At 38.8% G+C, this 17,330-nt stretch overlaps 1 protein-coding gene across 3 annotated transcripts in view; it reads left to right on the top strand.

The window, feature by feature from the left end:
- The first annotated feature begins 5,572 nt into the window (after positions 1–5,572).
- The window catches only part of LOC122423573 (C-type lectin domain family 7 member A-like), an 81,876-nt gene continuing 70,118 nt past the window's right edge, over positions 5,573–17,330 (top strand). For all 3 annotated transcript variants that reach the window (XM_043440750.1, XM_043440751.1, XM_043440749.1), the window contains exons 1-2: positions 5,573–5,656; positions 9,228–9,320. In XM_043440750.1, coding sequence (XP_043296685.1) covers positions 9,230–9,320 — 91 coding nt within the window. In that variant the 5' untranslated portion in view covers positions 5,573–5,656; positions 9,228–9,229. The remainder of the gene's footprint in view (positions 5,657–9,227; positions 9,321–17,330) is intronic.

Genomic DNA, 17,330 nt, shown 5'->3' with positions numbered 1-17,330 from the left:
TTGAACTGTGGTGTTGGAGGAGACTCCTGAGAGTTCCTTGGACTACAAGGAGATCCAACCAGTCCCTCCTAAAGGAGATCAGTCCTGAATATTCATTGGAAGGACTGATGTTGAAGCTGAAATGCCAATACTTTGACCACCTGATGCGAAGAGTTGACTCATTTGAAAAGACTCTGATGCTGGGAAAGATCGAAGGCAGGAGAAGAAGGGGACAACAGAGGTTGATGGCATCACCGACTCAATGGACATGAGTTTGAGTAAACTCCAGGAGTTGGTGATGGACAGGGAAGCCTGGTGTGTTGCAGTCCATGGGGTCGCAAGGAGTCGGACACAACTGATTGACTGAACTGAACTGAACTGAAACATGATTTTCCCAGTCCTAGGTTACTCAGCAGTAAGAATCCACCTGCCAATGCAGGAGACAGAATTCAATCCCTGGGTCAGGAAGATGCCCTGGAGAAGAAAATGGCAACCCACTCTAGTATTATATCCTGGGAAATCCCAAGGACAGAGGAGCCTCGAGGGCTAACAGTTTATGGGATCACAAAAGAACTGGACACAACTTAGTGACTAAAAAATAACAAAACCCTGCTTTCTTCAGTAATCATTAACTTACAGAGGTCTCACATATTTTTTCTACTTATAGTCCCCTAGGGGCATTAACAAATTGATCACTTACTTTGTCCCTTTATTCTGTCCCTATCAGCTGGGATTCCTTATCTAGTGTAATGATCCCTTCCAACTGTTTCTGTCCTTCTGTACAGATAGGCTTTATTTAATTAGACTATCTTCATTATGTCTTCTGTTACCTCAGGATCTCTGGGCTATTGTATTTATATAACTACCCATGACAGCAAGAAGATCAAACAAATCAATCTTAAGGGAGATCAACCCTGAATAGTCATTGGAAGGACTGATGCTGAAGCTGAAGCTCCAGAATTTTGGTCACCTGATGCAAAGAGCCAACCCATTCAAAAAGTCCCAATGCTGTGAAAGATTGAGGGCAGAAGGAGAAGAGGGCATCAGAGGATGAGATGGCTGGACTGCAGCAACAATGCAATGAACATGAACTTGGGCAAACTCCAGGAGATGGTGAGGGACTGGGAGGCCTGACGTGCTGCAGTCCACGGGGTCACAAAGAGTCAGACACGACTGGGCAACCGACCAACAGCAGCAACTACCCATGAAGGAATCCTGCCAAACTAGGCATAGAAGGGAGGTAGGACTCGACTGCCCTGAAGGACATCCGCTTATTACAAGTGTTCAGGCTCTGAATAATTTCTCCATCTTGTGCTTCCTGACCTATTACAGAAATGAGGAACCTCTTATTAGACGGAAGCATGACATTGTTACATATACGAATATAAGGATGGCAATGAACAACAAGGTTGGAATACACACCTTTGGGCCTATTTGTGTTCAGACCTATCCTTTGCTCTTTCCTCCTCAGCTTCTTACTGTGGGGAAACGAACACCTCCAAGCTGCATTTCCCAGTGTCTTTAACCAGACAAACCCTGAGACAAAACTTAAATGCTTTCAGTGCTGATGCTGAAGGTCCAATACTTTGACTACCTAGTGCAAAGAGCTGACTCATTGGAAAAGATCCCGCAGTGCTGGGAAAGATGGAGGGCAGGAGGAGAAGGGAACGACCAGAGGGGATGGTTGGATGGCATTACTGACTTAACAGACGTTAGTCTGAGCAAACTCCAGGAGATAGTGAAGGACAGGAAAGTCTGATGTGCTGCAGTCTATGGGGTTACAGAGTCTGACAGGAGTTAGCAACTGAAAAACAACAATCAATGCTGCCGTACCACATAGGGCTCAGCTCGGGGCCCTGTGGCGACCTAGACGGGTGGGGTGGGGCCGTGGGAGGGAGGCTCCAGCGGGAGGGGACATAAGTGTACATACAGCTAATTCACTTTGCTGTACAGCAGAAACCAACACAACACTATAAAGCAAGTATATCCCCTTCAAAAAAAATGCTTTATAGGACAATGAGACTGAGGGAAACAGGAAGTGAGGTGAAGGAGGAAGTGAGGTGAAGGAGGAAGTGAGGTGAAGGAGGATGGGAAGTAAATACAAAGTGATACATAACTGAGCTGCCACTGCTTCACAAATGGACCAAACAAGGTCATGTGACCTTGAGGAACTCGGCTCTAAATAAACACTGGAAGTGTAACCCTAGTTTAGGGCGGAGTAGAAGCTTCTGGATATGGCTAAACTCTTGAGTGTCCTTATTGAGTTCTAGGTAGTTTCTTAGCATCTTTGTCACCTTTTTGGTCAGTAAGTAAGTAAGTGAAAGTTGCTCAGTTGTGTCCGACTCTTTGCGATCCCATGGACTATGGACTACACAGTCCATGGAATTTTCCAGACCAGAATACTGGAGTGGGTAGCCTTTCCCTCCTCCGGGGATCTTCCCAACCCAGCAATCGAACCCAGATCTCCCACATTGCAGGTGGATTCTTTATCAGCTGAGCTACAAGGGAAGCCCAGTACCTTGAATAAAATTTCCTCTATTTTATTTATTTATTTTTTTTCAGTGGAAGATTTCCTCTATTTTAAAACAGAGAGATTTGTTTTCCTTGCTGGGCTTTGACTGGTACAATATATTTTCTTACTTTCTTACTATAACCATCCTGTGAGATAATAACACCTTGGAGATGTTGCAGGTTTGCTCCAACCACTATAATCAAATCAGTATTGCAATAAAGTGAATGTTGCCATAAAGTAAGTCACACAGTATTTGTTTTTTTGTTTGTTTCCCAGTGCATACAAAAGTTATATTTACATTATCTTGTAGTCTATTAAGTGAGCAATAGCATTATGTCTTAAAAAAAAAAAAACCACACAATGTGCATATCAGAAAAAAATTAATAAAAAAAGTTTAAAAAATAAAATTAATGTGTATATCTTATTCAGAAAATGCTTCATTGCTAAAATATGCTAGCCATCTAATGAGCCTCCAATGAGCTGTAATCTTTTTGCTGCTGGAGGGTCTTGCCTTGATATTTGATTATGGCTTTCTGGTCAGGGTGGTGGTTGCTGAAGTTTGGGGGTGACTGTGGCAATTTCTTAAAATAAGACTTGTGTTACATGTGTGTGCTCAGTCATGTCCAGCTTTTTGGGATGTCATGGACAGTAGCCTACCAGGCTCCTCTGTTCATGGAATTTTTCAGGCAAGAATATTGGAGTGGGTTGCCATTTCCTCCTCCAGGGGATCTTCTTAAATCAGGGATCAAATTCACATCTCCTGCATGTCCTATATTGCAGGCAGATTCTTTACCGCTGAGTCATCAGGGAAGCAGAAGTGAAGTTTGCCACATCAATTGACTCTTCCTTTCAGGAACAATTTCTCTGTAGCATGCCATATTTTCAGAAAGCATTTTACCCACAGTAGAACTATTTTTCAAAATTGGAGTCAATCCTCTCAAATACTGCTGCTGTTTTACCAACTAAGTTTATGTAATATTCTAAAGCCTCTATTGTCATGTCAATAATTTTCACTGAATCTTCACCAGGATTAGATTCCATTTCAGGAAACCACTTCCTTTGCTCATCTTTAAGAAGCAACTCTTCATCCTTTAAAGTTTTATCATGAGAGATTGCAGCAATTCAACCATATTGTCAGGCTCCACTTCTCTTGCTATTTCCACCACATCTGCCATTACTTCCTCCACTAAAATCTTGAACCTCTCAAAGTCATCCATGAGAGCTGAGACCACTTTTTCCAAATACCCATGTATGTTGATACTTCGACCTCTTCTTGTGAATCACAAATATTCTTAATGGCATTTAGGATGGTGAAGATTTTCCCCTCTCTCCTTTCTTCTCTTCCTTCCTTCATTTCACTATCTACTGATATATGGTATGATTTCCCCCCTACATTTTTCAATCAAAATTCTTTACTTCACAGGTACTATTTTTTGGCTTGCTTGGTCTAGGTGATGAGAGAGGCCAGTTCAGTTCAGTTCAGTCACTCAGTCATGTCCAACTTTTTGTAAACCCATGGGTTGTAGCACACCAGGCTTCCCTGTCCATCACCAACTCCTGGAGATTACTCAAACTCATGTCCATTGAGTCGGTGATGCCATCGAACCATCTCATCCTCTGTCATCCCATTCTCCTCCCACCTTCAATCTTCCAATGAGTGTGTTCTTTACATCAGGTGGCCAGAGTATTGGAGCTTCAGCTTCAGCATCATTCTTTTCAATGAATATTCAGGATTGATTTCCTTTAGGATGGACTTGGATCTCCTTGCAGTCCAAGGGACTCTCAAGAGTCTTCTCCAACACCACAGTTCAGAAGCATCAATTCTTCGGTGCTCAGCTTTCTTTATAGTCCAACTATCATATCCATACATGACTACTGGAAAAACCATAGCCTTGACTAGACGAACCTTTGTTGGCAAAGTAATGTTTCTACTTTTTAGTATGCTGTCTAGGTTAGTCATAGCTTTTCTTCCAAGGAACATCTTTTAATTTCATGGCTGCAGTCACTATCTACAGTGATTTTGGAGCCTCCCAAAATAAAGTCTCTCACTGTTTCCCCATCTATTTGCCATGAAGTGATGGGACCAGATGCTACAACCTTAGTTTTCTGAATGTTGAGTTTTAAGACAATTTTTTCATGCTCCTCTTTCACTTTCATTAAGAGGCTCTTTTGTTCATCTTTGCTTTCTGCCATAAGGATGGTGTTATCTGCATATCTGAGGTAACTGATATTTCTCCCAGCAATCTTGATTCCAGCTTGTGCTTCATCCAGCCTGGCATTTCGCATGATGTCCTCTGCATTTAAATTAAATAAGCAGGGTGACAGTACACAGCCTTGTTGTACTCCTTTCCTGATTTGGAACCAGTCTGTTGTTCCATGTCCAGTTCCAACTGTTGCTTCTTGACCTACATACAGATCGCTCAGGAGGCAGGTCAGGTGGTTTGGTATTCCCGTCTCTTGAAGAATTTCCTACAGTTTGTTGTGATCCACACAGTCAAAGGCTTTGGTGTAGTCAATAAAGCAGAAGTAGATGTTTTTCTTGCTTTTTCAATGATCCAGTGGATGTTGGCAATGTGATCTCTGGTTCTTCTGCCTTTTCTAAAACCAGCTTGAACATCTGCAAGTTCCTGGTTCACATACTGTTGAAGCCTGGCTTGGAGAATTTTGAGAATTACTTTGCTAGCATGTGAGATTAGTGCCATTGTGTGGTAGTTTGAGCATTCTTCGGCGTTGCTTTTTTCTGGGATTGGAATGAAAACTGACCTTTTCCAGTCCTGTGGCCACTGCTGAGTTTTCCAGATTTGCTGGCATATTGAGTGCAGCACTTTCACAGCATCATCTTTAAGGATTTGAAACAGTTCAACTGGAATTCTATCACTTCCACTAGTTTTGTTCATAATGATGCTTCCCAAGGCCCACTTGACACATTCCAGAATGTCTAGCTCTAGGTGGAAAGGTAAGGGTCCTTTAAAATATGTGGACATGTGTAAGAATTCTGACAAGAACAGAAACTTTCAGAATGTCTCAAATGTCAAGATTTCCTATTCTACTGCTGAGAATATTTTCAGTTGTTCTGGACATCAGATCTTTTCCTCCCGTTCAGCCTTTAGAAGGGACAGTGAACCCCTCCCAACTCTATTTCTGAACAAACTGGGGAACTTACAGGTAAGATCAAAGCTAATGTGTGTCATCAGCTACTGTTTCTGGAGAGTTTTTTAGCATCCATAATCCTATCTGATGGGGCTTGATATGTGAAAGTCTGAGATGGTAAAGAATCCGTCTGCAATGCAGGAGACATGGGTTTGATCCCTGGGTCAGGAAGATCCCCTGGAGAAGGGAACGGCTATCTACTCCAGTATTCTGGCCTGAAGAATTCAATAGACAGAGGAGCCTGGAGGGCAACCCTCCATGGTTTGCAGAGTTGAATATGACTGAGCAACTTTCACAGAGCAAACTCAGAGTAATGAGACTTTAGGAAAGGAGAGCGAACCTCCTGAATATAGCATTTTCAAGTAGAACTATATTGAATTAAAAGGAGGTCATTGAATGAAAGAATTTTTATTCTGGTAATGAAATAATGCTGAACCCTCCAAATTTCTTTGTTAAGAAACTAAATAAAGTGAATTGTAAAGACTAAGAAAAGGTTTAGAAAAGGTATGTTTACCTTTCATTTTTTTTAAGAATCATTTTTTGTGAACGTTTTGTATCACCATTTTAGTTAGCTTTTACTCTTAGTTATAAACTATAATAATCTAGATAGGAAATATTTTGTTTTCTGGTAGTATACAAATAAATGATTATGTGAAATCTTTTTTCTTTATAAGTTGAAAATTTTCTGAAGATAAACACTTTGTATTTAAGTTTAGAAACAAAGTCATTCCAGGAGATCAAATTATTGTGTCATAAACAACTTTACAAAGAATTAATTGCTCTTTCTTTACAGTTTTCCTAGTTTATAATTGCCTCCTGCCTTAGAGTATTCATTTGTTCCTTTATCCATCTGTTCACCAATGCTTACTTGACACTTACTGTGTGCAAGGCACACATGATACTTGATGCTGAAAATTTAAAGGTATTTAAGTCACAGACCCTTCGCCTTGAAACTCAAACTTCAGGGGACAGAAATAGCTATAAATAATTAAAATGCAATGTGAAAACAGAAGTACTTGGATCATAATTAAGGATATCTGAGAACTCACAGGAAGGATGGAGTTAACTCTGCTCAGGCACAGGGAAGACTTTTCAAAGAAAGGCATTCAGTCAAGTTTGGAGGAAGACTGTATTTTGCCAGTTGGAGGAGAAGGAGCATAACAAAGTGATTATAGCCCAGATACATTATTTCCACAGACTCCTCATGCTGCTGGAAGATAGGATTCTGGGCATTGCTGGAGAAGCTGTGAATAGGGGCTATCAGCATCAGATTTAGCCAGAGCTGGCAAACGAAGAGCAGTCTGTCTTTTATTTTTTTAACTGTGCTGGGTCTTCCCTGCTGTCAGCGGGCATTTCTCTAGCTGCCATGCACAGGCTTCTCAGTACCATGGCTTCTCGTTGCAGAGCACAGGCTCTGTAGCACATGGGCTTCATAGCTGAGGCTCAGGGCTTAGCTGTCCCACAGCACATGTAATCTTCCCGGAACAGGGATTGAACCTGTGTCCCCTGCATTGGCAGGCAAATTTGTAACCACTAGACCACCAGGGAAGTCCCTAAGAGCAGTTTTTAAAGAATCAATAAGAGAATGAATATTATACAGAGATCAAAAAATACCCTAAGATTTCTGTTCAGTCCCAAACTGTTTTTCTCTTCTTTTTTTCATTACCAGTCCCTTCTAGGACTCACCCTTCTTTTCTTTTCAATATAGAGTTGTTACAATCTATGGAATCCCTTAGTATCATTAATCCAGACATATCCTTCAGGTGAAATCTCTCTAATTCAAACTTTTGTTTTTCCTAAAGGCAAAAATTATCCAGAGTTTTCTGCTTTTAAGTTTATATTTTAAAAAAGGCTTTTTAATTGAATTTGTTACAATATTGTTTCTGTTTTTTGTTTTGGTTTTCTGGCTGAAAGGCACATGGGATCCTAGCTTCCTGACCAGGGGTCAAACTTGCACCCTCTGCTTTGGAAGGTAAAATCTTAACCACTGGGTTTCCAGGGAAGTCCCTTAAGTTGATTTTTTATACTGATAATTGCAGTAGGTAAACTAGCAGAGACAAGTAATGTAGTAAAAGGTCTTCTAAATTCATTCTATACTGTGATATGTATAGCTCTTAGCTCTTTTTCTGAAAATTAAAATGCCTTTTTGGATTCATTGTTGTTGTTGTGTAGACACTAAGTCATGTTTGACTCGTTTGCAACCCCATGGACTGTTGTCCGCCAGGCTCCTCTGTCCATGGGATTTCCCAGGCAAGAACACTGGAGTGGTTTACCATTTCCTTCTCCAGGAATCTTCTTGACCCAGTGATCGAACTTGTGACTCTTGTATGCAGGTGGATTCTTTACCACTGAACCACCTGGATATTACCTTTACATTAATTTGAGGGTATAAATAGTTAGACCTCAAAAATGTGTTGATGTCCGTTAAATCTTGTGTTAGTCCTAGCCTAGAGGGCCAAAGACTGTTGATCAGTCCATGAGCCCTTCTGAATCACCTTTTCTCTTTTTCTTCACACAAGTTACTTTCCCAGCTTCCGTTGTTGCTAGAATGGCTACGTAGCCCACCTTTGGCTACTAAAACTTAAGGCAAAGTTGTCTAGCTTTCTGGAATAGCTGCATTACCTCTACTCTTTTTTGTCTGAATAATTTACCTGAATAAGTTACTGAATAAGTAATTCTGAATAAGTTACCTAGAGCTGTGACAACTCTATTGTAGCCATGAGGTTGTCAACACGCCCAAGAACAGCTTCAAAAGCTTTAGAGAGCCAGTGGCATTGATGATGTTGTAGACCTGTCTTGATTTCTGGATATTTTATTGTATATGTCCAGACACATGTCTAAGAGCCACCTACTCGTGGTTGTTGGCAGTTTCAATGGGTTCCTCATTACACAGAAGAAGGAACTCACACTGAATTAAAAATATAAGTAGGTTGTTTGACAAGTGAGGATGGACTTAGGAAAAACCAGATGGGGAAATCAGAATAGTTCTGGATTTATTATCACTATATCTATAAAATGTGTTCTTAAAATCTAGCATTACAGTATACAGAAGATGTGCTGTGCTACAGAATAAGATAGCTTAAGATGAAAACAAACCAAGACAAAACAAAACAGGAAACCCTTGTGATTTGTGGTTTAAAAATAAAAGGATCTCAGGCAGCCAAAGCTGCAACTTCTCAGCCTTTCTTCTGGCAGCTCTGCTTTTATGTATTATGACCTATTGCTTTAATCTGTTTCTGAACACAGTAGGAAAGTCTCTTCAAGATGATGTCTATACATACTTCGGTCTGAACACCTTATACATTTGTCCCCCCACCCCAATTCTCTGTTCATCATGGGCACATCAGCCACCCTCAAGCCTACAAAAGACCACCAATGGTGTGAAATTCCAGCACACACTTTACTTTTTTAGGCATTCAAAGGAGTTCTCATAAAAGAGGAGGAAGGTCCCCTCAAATATAATTTTTATAAAGAATGATTTCTTATATGCTGTATGAGAAGTGTGAATTGCTATAATTTTTTCCTTGAATGTATGAGAAAGTTCTCTTTCAACCACATCTCATCTCCATGTTTCTCTACCCTTCAGACATGACGGAGAAGTATGTTTATACTGATGTGAAATCTTTTGGCCAAATGAAGAAAATACAATCCAGAACTGCTGACAGGAAAAATGAGGGTGGTAAGCATCTATATTTACAGAATCATACATCACAGGTTTGAACATGATCTTATACATTAAAAAATCCACTAAATTTGTAAATGTATCTCTATAACTTACCTGCCAAGTGCTTAAACTGTGTTTGAACACTTACTTGGAAATGAAACTCATTTTTCCCCCCCAGGGTAGTAGTCAATTCACAAATTGTAACTGCTCCTAGAATATTTTTGCTTTACTCTGAATCAGAATATTTCTTCTTGAGTCTGGAACGCACAAACACTACTTAGAAGCCTTTTCATGGAGAAGTGATTATCATAAAAGCTTGATGACTTCTTATGTTGAGTCCAGGATTTCAATGCAACAGGGTTTTATTTCTTCCTGTGGGTCCATGAATTAATTACAGTGCAGAAAGCATGGCAGGATCATCTTGTTTTATTAGTGATAGATGTAGAGTCAAGGTATATTTGCTGTTTAAGAGGTTTTTGTTTTTAAAGATGATAAATGCTATTGCTAGGGAATTGTGTATAGGCATTATACTGTAATGATTGGGTCTTTATCACCATTTTTTAATTTTATTTTTAAAAAATTAACTAACTAATTTTTGGCTGCACTGGGTCTTTATTGCTGCACAAAGGCTTTCTCTAGTTGCAGAAAGTGGGGCTACTCGCTAGTTGCCTTTAAGGACTTCTCATTGTGGTGGCTTCTCTTGTTGCAGAGCAGGGCTCTAGGCTTGCAGGCTTCATTTGCTGCCGCACAGACTTCATTCAGCAGCTGTGGCTCTCCATGGGCTTAGCTGCCCCATGGCATGTGGGATCTTAGTTCCTGGACCAGGAATGTCCACTGCACTGGTAGGCGGATTCTGGACCGCCAGGGAAGTCTCCTTATCATCATTTTTTTAATGGTTCTCTTCTGACTGTCCTTCTCAATAATCCAAGTGACTACTCTGTGCTGGGCTGTTTTCCACAGGTGGCCATACCAGTGGAAGAACTGAAAGAAAATGTCTTGGTCCTTATGGCTTCAAATAGCTTCATCAAACTCCTTATTTAAAAATCCGTAATTTTAAGTTATTTTGCTCTTGTAGTTATCACAGTTGCAAAAATATATATAAAAAGAGAAAAACATATGCTTTAATTTGTTGTGAGTAACATTAGGAAAGGGGGCTTAGGACTTAGGACAAATGTGAATTCTATCATTCTACTGTAATGCTTTATTAAGTGTTAAATTTCTACACTTTAGCCATTTATTCATAGATGTTGTAGGAAGTCATTATTTTTTGACATATATTTGCATATATAAAAATTAAGAGAGCTTTCCCTGGAAGTCCAGTGGTTAAGACTGTGCACTGCCAATATAGGGGACAGAAGTTTGATCCCTGCTTGGGGAACTAAGATCCCACATGGCCAAAAAATTTTCTTTTGAAAAAGTGAAAAGACAACCTATAGAATGGGAGAAAATGTTTGCAAGTCATATATCTGAAGTGATGTGGATTCATAATAAATAATGAACTCTTACACTTTAAGAAGATCAGTTACCCAATTAAAAAAAAATTAAGGGCAGACATGCCCGTTAAGCAACTTGAGGCAGAGACAGAAGCACATGCATGGTAGGCTTCCATGAAGGTTTTTTCTTTTCCTTTTTTAAAGAATGGATATTTATTTATTTATTGGCAGCATTGCAGAGTGTGGAATCTTAGTTCCCCAACCTAGGACTGAACCTGTGCCCTCTGGAGTGGAAGCCCAGAGTCCCAACCACTGGACTGCCAGAACAGTCCCATCTGGGAAGATTTTCTTAAATTTATCTTTTTTTTAACGTCTTTATTGGGCAGCATGCCCCATTATGCTGAAGTTTTCTCCAATAATTTTATGCTTCTGTAATCTTGCTTTGACCTAGATACATAATATTAGTTTTGTTTGAACACTGTTGCAATAACACCTTTAACTTATACGTTAATTGCTTTCATCAGGCTTATCGTTCCAATTCCCTCTTCCTTTCATTTAATCACAGCTGCTGACTGCAGGTCGGCCACATTCTGGGTGCTGTGCTGTATGTCAGCGATACCAAGGAGATACTGGGTTTTTGTTGCTGTTTATCACAAAGCCTTCTCCCTCTAGACTAAAATAAATCCTCAGGAATGGAAATTACGATCAAATACCTATTGCAGAGCATTTGAAACCTCAGAGGAGGTCAGTGTGGAAGGAGACTACAAGTAGTGGGGAAAATGACAGAAAATGAAAATGAAGAAGTGATCAGATAATGAGGTAAGTTTGAATGTGCATCCTAAGTTCAAAAGGAAGTATTAGAAGCTTTTAATGGAGAAGAGAAAGAACCCGGGCTCTTTGGGATTTAGCTGATTTCATGGCTTGAAGAAGGAAAAATTAAGTTTGGAGAAGGGATATCTAATTGTTATCTGTGAATAAGGAAGCATTTAAGACAAAGTTCATCAATATTCTGGAAAAGACAAAAGTATGATGACGGTAAAAAGATCAGGGATGTGGAGTGGAGAGATGAATAGACAGAACACACAAGATTTTTAGGGCACTGAAAACATGCTTTATGATATTATGATGGATATATGTTATTTTACATTTGTCCAAACCCATAGAATGTATTAATATAACACCAAAAGTGAACTCTTAGGTAAACTATGGACTGAGTCAATGCAGATTAATTGATTATAACAAGTTTACATAGTGTAACACATATAACAAGTGTAACATAGCAAGTGTACAACTCTGGTAGGAGATGCTGATAATAGGGGAGGCTATCTATGCATGTGTCAGGGTAGGGATTCCTTGAGAAATCTCTGTAACTCCTCCCTCAAGATTGCTGTGATCCACAGCCAGGCAACAAGAAGGTGGGATGAACTGAGAGAGTAGGACTGGCATACCTACACCATCATATGTAAAATAGATGACTAGTGGGAACCTGCTGCATAAAACAGGGAGCTCAGCTTGGTGCTGTGATGACCTAGAGGTGGGGGCGAGCAAGAGGGAGGATTAAGAGGGAGGGGATATATGTATACTTATGGCTGATTCACACTGTATAGCAGAAACGATTGCAACATTGTAAAGCAATTATCTTCCAATTAAAAATAAATTTTAAGTTTTAAAAAAAGTTTCAGAATAAAAGAAGATTGCTGTGATCCAAAAAGTCTAAAAGAATAAAGTCTTTAAAAAATCCTTTTAAAGATAATGTACATAGAGGTCAACTTGAAGGAACTATTTGGGGACAGTTGGTGACACTTTGAGCATTAATGATAGTAATATTATAATAGACAAATATATAAATTAATAAAATTGTTTTACAAGGTCATGTGTTCAAAATGATAATCAAAAGAAAAGTTTGTCAGCATAGAGAGTTGTAATCTGAAATGAGAACTCTAACAGATTATATTTCAGAAATGTATTTCAACAAGTTAATAATTTCATTAAATATGTTAATATAGCTAAATGATTTTGTATATGCTTATATAATATATGTTTATGAAGTATAGAGAAGTATTTGTTTTAACTGTGTAAGTAAAGATGGGAAAATATTGGAAATTATGTGAGCCCAGAAAAAGCAGAATCCAAAGGAGGATGATCATACACAATAAGAAAGTAGAAAGAGGAAAAGAGAGTTCAATTTCGTGCTTTACAATGATGATTTAACCACATGTTTTAAAAAGGGACTAACTTCAAGAGTTTGATTCCTCTTTTCCTAGGGCTTAGACTTTCTAAAGGGCCCTAAAATTTAAATGCTACAAGAATGGATACACAATTTTAATAGTGCTAACAGATAACAGCAATATAATAAAAGGATAGCATAATGCATAATTAAATGTTAGCTAAACTAAGACTTAAAACATGTATCATTTGTAATGGAGATATTAGGTTAAGAAATACAAAACCTATATGGAAGGTGAGAATTCCAAATGTTATATTTTTGTAATAAATGAAGTTTAAAACAAGAGCCAACTTAGTGGCCTGCAGCTTGAGTTCAGCTATAGGTGAAGATGGTGCGAAAAGCAAAGAAACTCAATCTAAAAATCAGTTGTTTGGCAAACTATTTCCTGAAGTATTTTGCTTTTTGGTCCATGGGCATTACTGCAAACTAGAAAAGTATCCAAGGACCTAATAATGCAACTATTGGAAAGTACAATTATAACCTTAGAGAAGTATAAAAATTATAGGAATAACACACGAAATGAAGTTTAAAAACTACTGCTTTATTTTAAAATAGATTTAAGTACAACAATAGCAATAGGTTTTATAATAATTTTACTTGTATTTGCTTCTTGAGGTGTTCAAAAGAGTTAGATACTTTAATTGAAATTTAAAATTTTATAGGACTTGAGTACTTAAGTAGAGATTAATGTTGAAATGTTTCAGTAGGTTTCAAATTGCCTTTATTAGTGAACAAACAGTGAGTCACGGATAAGCTGGGTGACTGACTCAGTTTCTTAGGAAGCTGCCTTCAAAGTGCGGGTCAGGGGTGGGGCCTCAGGCCGAGGCTTGACTAGGGAGCTCTCACCTCCAAGCTCACTCCTCACTCACGTGGGTGTTGGCTGGTCTCAGGTCATCATTGACTATTGACTGGAGACCCAAATTCTTAGTCATGTGGGTCTTTTCATAGGGCTGTTCAGATCATAGGGGCTTCCCTCATAGCTCAGCTGGTAAAGAGTCTAAATGCAGGAGACCCGGGTTTGATTCTTGGTTTGGAAAGATCCCTTGGAGAAGGAAATGGCAACCCACTCCATTCTTGCCTGGAGAATTCCATGGACAGAGGATCCTGGCAGGTTACAGTCCATGGGATTGCAAGAGTCAGACACGACTGATCAACTAAATCACCACCGCCATTCACATCACAGCAGTTTGCTTCCTATGGGGGTGGGGTAGAGACTGGAGAAAGAAAGAGAGAGAGATGGAAATGCATTCGCTCTCTTGGGAAGAGGATTCCAAAATGGTATGGATACTAAGGGGTGGGGAATTGTGATTGGGGGTCACTGTAGAAGTTGCCTGTACTATGAGATATACATTTATGCATTTTATAAAATAGGGATGATTCAAATCACAAATCTTAGTAAATTTTATTTTCCATTTGCAAAAGCCTTTGGTCACGTTTGCAGTGATCAGTTTGCTTTTGTGTATCACTGTTAAACTATGACCTTGAGGTCATGCCTTGTGACTCATATCTGTCTTCAGCAGGCGATAGACTGTGAAGTGCTCCAGAAATTCAGGTCGAACAAGATGAACTAATAAGTATCATTTGAAACAGATTATAAGCTTTATTTTATATGGTTGCTGAGGATAATTAGAAATTCAAATAGCAAGAGCACTTTTTGAAAACCTGTAAACCGATAATAGCTGTCACCATGATTTTGCCGTTTCCAAAGGGGCGCTTCCTCTTCTGCTTTTGTAATTTTGTACTATGGCCACCAGATGGCATCGTCGTACAAATCAGGTTCTGAAATTAAGCTGTTCAATTTGAAAATGTCTTGCTCATAAGAATAAAGAAATAAAATACATTCTCATAAGCTGCTACTCGGAATGTTAGTAGACTAGTATTGCAAATAGATTTGGCAAAATATATCTGTAATACTACAGATATATTTAAAATATATATATTTTATAAATATAAATATATATATAAATTTATAAAATATAAATATATTTAAAAATGCTATCACTTTTGAATTAATGATTCCACTTTACAGATCTGTCTTCAAAAAATAATACATGTGAACAAGATGCTATACAATTAGATTTTTTTTTAATCTCAGTATTATTTGACTTGCCAAATACTAGGAAAATCTTGTATCCAACAATAAGAGGAAGGTTAAATAAATATGATATTACCCTACAATTGAAAAATACAAAATTTAAAAATTATTTTTATGAAGTATTCAATAATGTAAGAAATGCTCCTGATATAATGTTAGTTGAAAAATCAGAAAATAACGTGTAACTCCTCCTATGCACAAAATATACACAGAAAATATGTAAATATTGGCATAATTTTATAAGGAGATTTTAAGGTTTTTTTCTTCATATTTTCCTTGTTCCAATTTTCAGTAATGAGTAGCCGGAAATAGCATCGTATTTTTTAATAAGCAGAAATCAAGTGTGAGAACAAAGAAGGGGATAAAAAATTTTTGTGCTAATCATAATGAAAAATTCTGTCCTCTACTATGTTAAACCATAAAAATATTCTTTTATCTAATGATTAGTGTTTTTTATATGTCAGACATCACACTGGGTGATGGTTATACAAAAGAAAATAAGACACAATTTTTGTCTTTACTGAACATACAGTCAACTTGGAGAGAGAGAGACATATAAACAGATACTATATAAAATAATATGACAGGTGCAATGAATAAGACTATTAATGGTCTGATACGTTTTCTTTCTCTCATTCGTTAGACTCAATTCTCCCAGGTTTTTTTTTTTTTTTTCCCCGCATCACCCGGGACTTGCAGGATCCTAGTTTCCAGTCCAGAGATGTATTGAACCCAGACCCTCTCAGTGAAACTGCAGAGTCCTAAACCCTGGACCAGGGAATTCCCTCAGTTCTCCATTTTGGTCTCCAATATTTGATTTGTGACTGTGATTTACTGAACTTTACACATATTTTTCACTAAGAATTTCCAAGAACAGCCATGAAACACAAGTAAATAATATTTACATTATCTATCCAATGGTTATGAGTACCATTCTGTTGGCAAAGATATTATCTACCTGTGAGAAATGGATTGTTGCTGCTGTGATTAAGGTGGAGGATGATACAGAACAACTGCTATGAAAAACTTGCTTGTCTGAGGTTACTAGCATTTCGATTGTGAGGCTGAGATGAGTTTTAGTAACAGATTTTCAAAAGCTTTTCCCTCTTCTCTGGTTTAACACAACAGAGTGTATGTGTGAAGAAGGAAAACACGTGGGCAGCTCTTTTTGGAGAGGCATTACCCTTTAACAAAAACCCTGAATTTTGGGTTGCTTTTCTTCTCTCTAGAGGGATGTGAGTATGGAGTAGCACTGGGGTGTGAAGTTCTGAGCCCCACAGGCCACTAAAGTATTGCTGGACTGTGGGCCTGAGAGTGTGTTAGGGAGATTGCGGGGTGAGGTGGGAGGGGGTGGGGGTGAGGGTGGAGGGGGGTGGATCTTTCTCCCTATGAATAACAGGTCTGATCCATGGCCTTTCGCTTGCTAAACATTTAAGATGCCGTAACTGATGAGGGAGATATTGGACAATTGTTTTGAAGGAAGAATAGTGAATGCAAATGCTCTCAACAAAGCATAGCTTTCCTTATGTTCAGTGAAAAAAAAAATGCACAACATGAGTGTTGTGAGTTGAGTTTTATTTGGGCCAAATGAGCACTACAGCCCAAGAGACAGCATGGCAGATAGTTCTGAGAAAATGCTCCAAAGAAGTGGGGAGTAAGATCGGTATATATACATAGCTATCTATCTATCTATGTATATATATATTAGTGAAGGGGGGATTTGTGTAGTTAAGCACATGTTTTGGCAGAGGTTTGCTACTAGTCACAAGAAGGTCTCTGCTATTCATGAGGAGCAATATCTCCTTTAATGATTTTAGTGCTCTTCTAGATATCAGAAGATGCAAAAAATTGGGCTCATAAACTCTTCTAAAAATATCTAACTATGTGAAGACCTATTCTGCCAATTTTTCTCAGAGCACAGAGGGCTCACTCCTGATCTCCACCTTGGACCCCTTTCAGAGTCTGTTCAGGGTCAGGACCGCAGGGGCCAGTGACTTCATCCTTGTCAGAACCAGATGGTGAACGACAGTTTTTAGCCGGCACTAATTTAGGCTGCAAACCGTGCCGGAGCTTGGTGGTTCTCTCCTCACCCCACATTGTTCTCTAGAAACTCCCCGCCTGCCTACTTTTAGACCCCTAAACTAGCCACTTCCTCTCTTCATTCATTTCCCGATATCATTGTGAGCTCATATTGGTCATCTGGAGGCAAAAATCTAGTCTGCCCAGTTTGTTCCTGTCTCTCATAATTAAATTTTGTGCATGATAGCTTT

Source organism: Cervus canadensis, chromosome 21, assembly GCF_019320065.1.
Source record: "Cervus canadensis isolate Bull #8, Minnesota chromosome 21, ASM1932006v1, whole genome shotgun sequence".
NCBI classification, from domain to species: Eukaryota; Metazoa; Chordata; class Mammalia; order Artiodactyla; family Cervidae; genus Cervus; species Cervus canadensis.
The sequence above is the reverse complement of the archived record's forward strand: the minus strand, read 5'-3'. Positions and strand labels throughout refer to the sequence as shown.